General features: G+C 35.5%; 1 protein-coding gene across 1 annotated transcript; it reads left to right on the top strand.

Annotated features, from left to right (window-relative positions):
* Positions 1-4,460: 4,460 nt before the first annotated feature.
* On the top strand, positions 4,461-7,401 carry LOC18604787 (uncharacterized). The gene has a single exon (XM_007037437.3). It carries the CDS (start codon positions 5,377-5,379, stop codon positions 7,045-7,047), a length of 1,671 nt encoding a protein of 556 aa, XP_007037499.3. The 5' UTR covers positions 4,461-5,376; the 3' UTR covers positions 7,048-7,401.
* The last annotated feature ends 349 nt before the right edge of the window (positions 7,402-7,750 follow it).

Below are 7,750 nucleotides of genomic sequence, written 5' to 3'. Positions count from 1 at the left end.
ACTTTTTCCCATATTAATTTTTATTTGTGGGGGGAAGCTAGCTAAGCAGTTATTTGACTTGTCACTAAAGCAGTTGGGTTAGAATGCCCCAACCGGCAAGCCTTGTACCTATGATTTGATTAAAGCCTTAGCATGCTTATTACAGATGCAACTTAATTTATAATCATTTCCGAAGATTTTAATAATCACTGAGGAGTGTCGGCTGAAGCTTAGCTGACCAATCAAAGTAACTCAAACCTTGTGTACTAAAGTCATAGGACATCTAAACCAATTCTAAAGCTTTTGCTTCATGTAGTGAAAGAACCCACATGCCCACAATATCTATCTTTTCCTTTTGCAATGTCCTCAACTAACTTCTTTTTCTTTTTTTATTTTTTTCTCTTTGCATTATTTTCTTGTATCCAACCAAATTCATTTATGCAGAAAATGGCTGCACAACCTTATTAGATTTTGCTTTGCTATTCCATAAAGTTTATATAACAACTTGCATTGTAGTAGTATTTTGTTATTTACCAACATCAATTTATATTGTTGACTGATCTCTCTTCCCTATATAAATAAAATTTATGTTGAGAGTAATGTATAGAAATTATGTAATGCAGTGGCAATGTACAAATTCTAATTAAGATCTAGCATGAGCTATTTATCATACTGATCCTTTTTGGTGAATGTATAGGTTCACTTCTTGCTTTCAAGGGCTGAGGTCTTTTAATTCATGCTTGGCAAAAAGGGATTGAAGAGGGTTGTTTCCATATTTAAGAGATCCATCCAAGGAATCGTACTCATACTATCTAACAATAAAAATTTGTAGTAACAAGCCAAAACAATTTGCACCATCCAACTAGGCTACAAAGAATTCTTACATATTGATTCAATCTAGCTTGTTGTTGCTAGAGGATTTATTTAATTGGTTTCTTAAAAGTAACAGAATGCATGTATAAAGGTAGTGTGGATAGATTGAATATAAGAAAATCTTGGGGTTGGTGAGTGGTGACAAAGGAAGGAATGAAGAGGAGTAAGAGAAAAGAAAAAGCTTAGATGGGTTTGGAATTTTGGGAGTGATATAGCAGAAGAGGAATAGGGCTAGTGGGCTCATGCTATGGGTCAATGTCCCACCAATGTTGGTTCCAGGATTATGTCATATGACTCATGCATGGTCTGAGCAGGGAGAAGAGCTTCATCAAGCATAAAGCCAAAGTTGGGCATCTTATCTTACCCTGATATATATACTACATGTATAAATGTAAGGCATGGCAGAAGACAAGGAGTGGCCAAATCTTTCCTTGGAAGTTGTCTACTTGTCCATTTGAGCATATCACTTTTGAAGGACCAAGCTAGCAGGCCAACACTCTTGACTCTCAAGTGAAGTTTCTGCAGACAGCAGCCACTAGCCATTTAGCATATGCCAAACACCACTACACATTTCTGTGAATTACTTTGAAGCTTCTTCTATATTAGAACATTTTTCTTATGCATACAGTATATTTAACTATGGCCAGAAAACAAAAATAAAATTGGCTTGAAAAATAAGCTGAGATTGAAGTAAAACGAAACTTCCATTAATTATTAAATTGAACAGATGCATGCCTGGCAGGTTAATTAGCAGCATAAAATACATATTTCACTTTTGAGTTTGAAAGCAAATTGCCTACATCGATCTGTAATCATTTGTTGGAAAATATGTTCAATCAGCAAATTCACTGCAGCAATACACAAATTGTGCATCTTTCGATATGTGTAGTTGTGTTCAGAACTAGTTCCTCTTTTTGTTTTGATGGAAAATGGTAGATTATGCTTTTTGGAGGGTCTTTAATATCATATATTATATGTGCAGACCTGCATTAAATGATTTGGTTCCTATAACTATATAACTATATATATATATATATTTATTATCTACTAGTCTGTCTGCTTAAACCAAGTTCGAATCCAAAGGACAGTAGAAAATTATATATATTCCGAAGCAGTTAAAATAATTGGCTCAAACATTATAGTGCATAAATACTCAGTGGCCAGCATAGGCATTCATAATGTGCAAGCACATGATGTTTAGAATACTATTGTGGCAAAAGGCAAATAATATTCCATTTTTTGCCCTAACGGCTTTGTGTTTGACACCTCCTCAGCTATCAGTGCATAAACAACTAGGAGAGAAGAGATTTTTAGACGAGTTTACAGCTAAACATTGTACTAAAATGCCGGCAAAGAGGGCACAAAAGAAGGGAGTTGTGGCGAGTAAGATGCGATTATCAGCTGCTAATAAGACATTCACGTTGAGGTTAGTGCAAAGAAAGCCGGCTTTTGATCATGAATAAAGGCCGGCATCATCACTCACGTTTGGTCTTGCTGGACGGACAATTCCTGACAATGTAATACTGAACATGAGCTAACATCCAAACCCTCCTTTTGTTTTTCAAAATTGCAAAAGCACTCGGAAATCACAGACAGCTTGTATTAATTCATTTTTTTTGTGTTGGGTGTTTCATGGGATATAGCAATCCCAATGCTAGGAAAGGCACACTTCATAAAATATATATATATATGTGTGTGTGACCAGATTAATCTTCATAACTATATAGTACCCCCCCAACTTGTGCAGATAATTATTTATTTTTAGTTTACCAGTTTCAATAAGTTAGAGAGGCTTAAATCATCAACAAGTCATTTTAATTTATCAAGTTCATTTTACCTACACACTCCTCAAATATATACTATTTAATCAAGTTGACCTCCATAAGCAATTTATGTACAAGTGGCTTGTGAACAAGGCATTCCTTCACTGACTTGAAGAAGTGTTACCCAAGGATATAAAGTTCTGAATGGTGAAACAGTCAAACAGATCCTTCAAAGGCAGATTTTGCCTACAGGTGTTGGGACGAGGGTAAATTTTTTTACTGGTAATAAAAATTTCTTTTCTTGTATTGTTATTTGTAACACCTTTATTTGCAATCAAGGTGGCGTTTGGTACTTTACAATGTAATGTGATTACAGGTAATATGATTACAAGTAATGTGATTGCAGAGAAAATAACATTACAGTATTTGGTATACAAGTAAAATAATGATTAAAATGCAAGAAAGATAATATTGCAGCGTTTGATTTACAAATATTTTGTTGAAAATGTAATGTTAATTTTCAAAATTACCCCTATATATTAAAATACAAGTTTAATATACTTATATTTTTTATTATTAATTTTTATATAATATCATCTCTTAAATATATTTTTAATATCATATATTTTATTTTTATTTCTTATTATAATCTTATATAGTTTATTTTTATTTTTTAATATAATTTTTTATATTATATATTTTATTTTAATTTCTTTTACCTATATTATATAAATTTCAATTTCTTATATTTTATTTTATTCTAATTTTTAATTTTTGTATTATATATTTTATGTTAATATTTTTTATTTTAATTACAACATTACAAAATATTTTTAACTAGGTAATAAATTTAAAAAGTAAAGTATCTTTAAGAGTATTGTAGAGTGTAATATAATGTAATTGTATTAGTTTTAGACTGTAATCACATTACATCTCTTGACTGTAATATGATTGCATTACAATCTTATATTACAGTAATTTATTATAAAATAAATACCATAATATAATTTAATTGAGTATATTACAAAAAATGTGTTTTCACTTTTTTCATACCAAACGGTACCAAAATATTTTTAATGCACAGCAAGATAGAAAAATAAATGTGCGAAGGCTCTTAGTTAAATAGCAATCTTCCTTGCAGTTTACAATCCTAGGAAGATGTGCACAAATTTTATTTTTTCTTTTGTTTTTGGTAGTTAAAAAACCATGCTCGCAAGTTGCAGGCTTAGTTGATGGAGGTGTCAGATATTTCAACGAAATTACCTGCCGATGAAGCCAAAAGTGACTCTCTCTCTCTCTCTCTCTCTTTCTAAAAGAAGCGGTCCAGATTTCTTTCTTTACCTTCTCCATTAGTCTTACAGTAAAAGATGAGCTACATCATTCCAAACCCAAGTTAACCATTATGTGATCCATACTAGAAAGTTTAGCTGGAGACATACGGATCTTGAGGGGAGCAAAGATTATTGATTCCAGAAGAATACAAAATTATTGAAACAAAGAGATAAAGAAAGAGGAATGGTCTTGTGGGAATAGGATGCTTACAAATATGCCAACATAACAGCAGATAAATTATTATCTGCAGGCTTCCAGCAGCAGCAGATGAAGTACTCAATTGTGTCATGAGATCTTCTCAAAGTACAGCTTTCCCAAGTCCCACACCACCCAATCAGATCACTCCAAATGAACCTTGCTTAGCTGAAATGACCAGATAACCCTCGTCATTGATAAGCCCAATGACCATACACCACACCCAAAAAAGTACAAGAAATATGCATGCCCTTGGCAGGAGAAAATCTTTATTTTATAGCAGTGAAATGGAAAAAAGAAATACACCACTCATTTTTTAGTATGGAGTACGAAAAATGGAATTAGTCCAAAATTAAAAAGAATAACGGCCGGAGAGCAGAAGCTTTCACTTGCTGCTGGGGTGTGTGAGAGAGAGTGGGGCTGCCAATTCCTTAATAGCAAGACAAAGGAAAGAATAGTTAGGGGCAGTTAGTGTTTTAGTAGGTTCCTCAACCATAGGGATGCTCGACTGGAGGAATCACAGCCATTGGATGTCTGGGGATGGCGTAGGATTCTCAGTTGAGTACACGTGCTGCTATCTTTCTTCCCCCCTTTACCTCTCTTTATCTCTTTATCTTTGCTTCCATGCATGGATTTCTCCTCCAAATATAGTCAATTTTAGAGAAAGAGAGAGAGTGAAAGAAAAACTAAAACATACTTAACAGAGAGAGAGAAAGAAACGCTCGCTCTCCCTTACAATTCTCTTTTTCCTTCTTATTTGGCTTTGTTCATCGCCATCATTAGCAACAAAGGTAACAACAACAACAAAGACCCCCACCTCTTCAAAGTTTTGATCTTTTCTTCATATTTCAACTACCCCAAGAAGCCATATTGAGAGAGAAAAAAAGCTAGCTAGCATACTTAATTCAGCTAGGCCTCTTTCTTTTCAGCTATCAGATCTTGTTCTTTCCGCAGAATTCTATGCCATCTGAGAAAATTTCTTGTCTAGTCAGCAAAAACCGTCATTTGAAACATGTGTGCAACTAAATTTGAGCTACTACCTTAATTTTCTGATCTGGGGTCTTACAATTTTTGTTTTTAGAGTGCTCTGTTTCATCGCCGTTTGGCTTTTCTTCTGAGTATAATGAGATCAAGAATTGAAGCATTGTTTCCAATTCTTTAACCAGATTTAAAGTTTCATTTTTTTTTCCTTCTGATCTGTGTTTTCTTTATTGAATTGTGAATTATCTTTTCAATGGAAGAAGATCAAAAATTCAAGCATGTTTGCAAGTTTTGTAGCAAGAGCTTCTCCTGTGGCAGATCCTTGGGTGGTCATATGAGGTCTCACATGACTACCAACAATAATTCAGCTGAAACTAATGACAAGCTCAGCAAGAAAAAGCTTGTTTCTGTCAATAACGTTGGTTGTGGTGCTAACACTGAAGCTGGTCTAGATGCTGGGATTAATGGTGGTTATGTCCTCAGAGGGAACCCCAAGAAGACATGGAGAGTAGCAGATTCAAGTGAAGATACTTTAGTTCATGACAAGGTTTGCAAAGAGTGTGGCAAAGGTTTCCAATCTTGGAAAGCATTGTTTGGTCACATGAAGTGCCATTCAGAGAAAGAAAGAGCTTCCAATAATAGCTTGGAGGAACAAGATTCTTGGACTAGTGCTAACCAAAGGCTGGTCATGGATAGCCAATCTGACAATGAAACTGCTGCTCCTAGTAAAGGGAGGAGATCGAAAAGAAGAACAAGGTACATGGGCACTGCAAATTCTTCTACTTTCTCTTTAACTAACCATGCTTCCTCTTCCATGTCTGAGATCGAGCAAGAACAAGAAGAGGTTGCTCTAAGCTTGATGATGCTTTCTAGAGATGTGGGTCATTGGGGTGGCTTAAATTCTGTTGCTGAATCTTCCGATAATAACTCTGTGTTTTTGGAAGCCAAATTTGAGATCAAAACTTCCAGCTGTAATGGTAACGAGGTTAGGTTGTTGAAAAAACAGAAAGAGAAGGAGTTAGAATCTGGTACAGTGGATTCTGAGACTTTCCAAGCTGGAGCGGGACAAGCAGAATTTTGTGCTTCTGGGCTGTCAAAAACTGGGATTAGAGTGAATAAAAGTAAAAATGAAGTTTCTGTTCATGAGTCCGTCAAGGATGAAAGAAACAGTAAGTCCCAACTAGATGGTCAGTTTGGAGCAGAAAATTCTGAAGTTGAATTGAGCAGGAATTTAGTGAAACAAACTGGTGTAAATCGAGCTCAACTAGGTTCCAGTAAGTTGAATTCAAGCAAGAGGAAGTTACAATACTCTTATGATCCTGAACTGAAATCAGGTTCTGTGAACAAACTGACAACTGATGTTCTTGACTCTGAATTCTGTAAGGATCCTCATAAGAGAAGCAAGTTTGAGTGCACTACTTGTAACAAGATCTTCCACTCTTACCAAGCTCTAGGAGGTCATAGAGCTAGCCATAAAAAAATCAAGGGCTGCTTTGCTTCAAGAATTGACAGCAGTGAAAATAGCATTGAAACTGAACACTCTCCCGACCCAACAGCAGATAGCAAGCTTGTCAAATCAATTGGCAATGAATTTCCCATTGCTCAATTAACTGCAGACAGTGATGATAAGGCTGAGATAAGCTATGGGGTTAAGAAGAGCAAAGGGCATGAATGCCCCATTTGTCTCAAGGTTTTCCCATCAGGCCAAGCCTTAGGCGGTCACAAGAGATCTCATTTAGTCGCTGAGGCAAAAGCAAATCAAGCAATTGTAATCCAAAAGCCCATTCCGGAAATTCGTGACTTTCTTGATCTTAATCTGCCTGCTCCTGTTGAAGAAGAAACCAGTGCTCATGTGGGGTTCAAGCCGTGGTGGGTTGGAAGCAGCCACAAGCACGAAGCATTAGTGGGGTTGATTTCTAACTGAGTTTCCAAATCCTTTCATCGCTATGGTTTTCCAATAAAGATTCGAGAGTGTACACTGTACAGTGCAAACAAAGTTTCTGCATATTATTTTATTCATTCTTTACAGATTCAAGAATTCACCCAAGGTACTGCTGCTTGTTAATCGTTAAAGTAGGCATTCTTCAATCTTACAAGTTTCCCGTTAACTGTTTTTTTGTTTTTGTTCTTACAATTCTCTACTCATTCTCATTTTGGCTTCTTGGTCCTGTTGGCCATTGAATAAGTCTTTATTGCTGCAAAATTTTCTAGCTCCTTGATCTGTTCATGACTAGAAACTTGGAAACTGTAATTGAATATTTCAAGCTTCTCCTTGTCACATTTGGAATGTACTTTTCAATGAAAAGCAACTGTTTTTGAGGGCAATTATTTTATCTTGGGACCAAAGAAGAAATGAGTGAGGTGTTGAAAATTGAATCGGTGTGTGAAGTCATGGGGGAAGATAAAAGCATTTTTATAATGTACACAAGGATGGCATGTGAGCTCAAAGGTGGTTGTTTAGTCACCTACCATAAAAGCATGACAACCCATCTCACTTCTCCTCTCTTTCTCATACTCACTAGCCAGTACACTAGTGCTGTTAATTTATGTGTCTTCAGTCCAAAGACTAAGCTGGGTAGAAACTTCATGATTATACCCCCCAGCATCGATTAGAATATTGGACCACA

Source organism: Theobroma cacao, chromosome 3, assembly GCF_053813885.1.
Source record: "Theobroma cacao isolate CCN51 chromosome 3, ASM5381388v1, whole genome shotgun sequence".
In the NCBI taxonomy this organism is placed as follows: Eukaryota; Viridiplantae; Streptophyta; class Magnoliopsida; order Malvales; family Malvaceae; genus Theobroma; species Theobroma cacao.
This window is presented reverse-complemented; position numbering and strand designations above follow the sequence as displayed.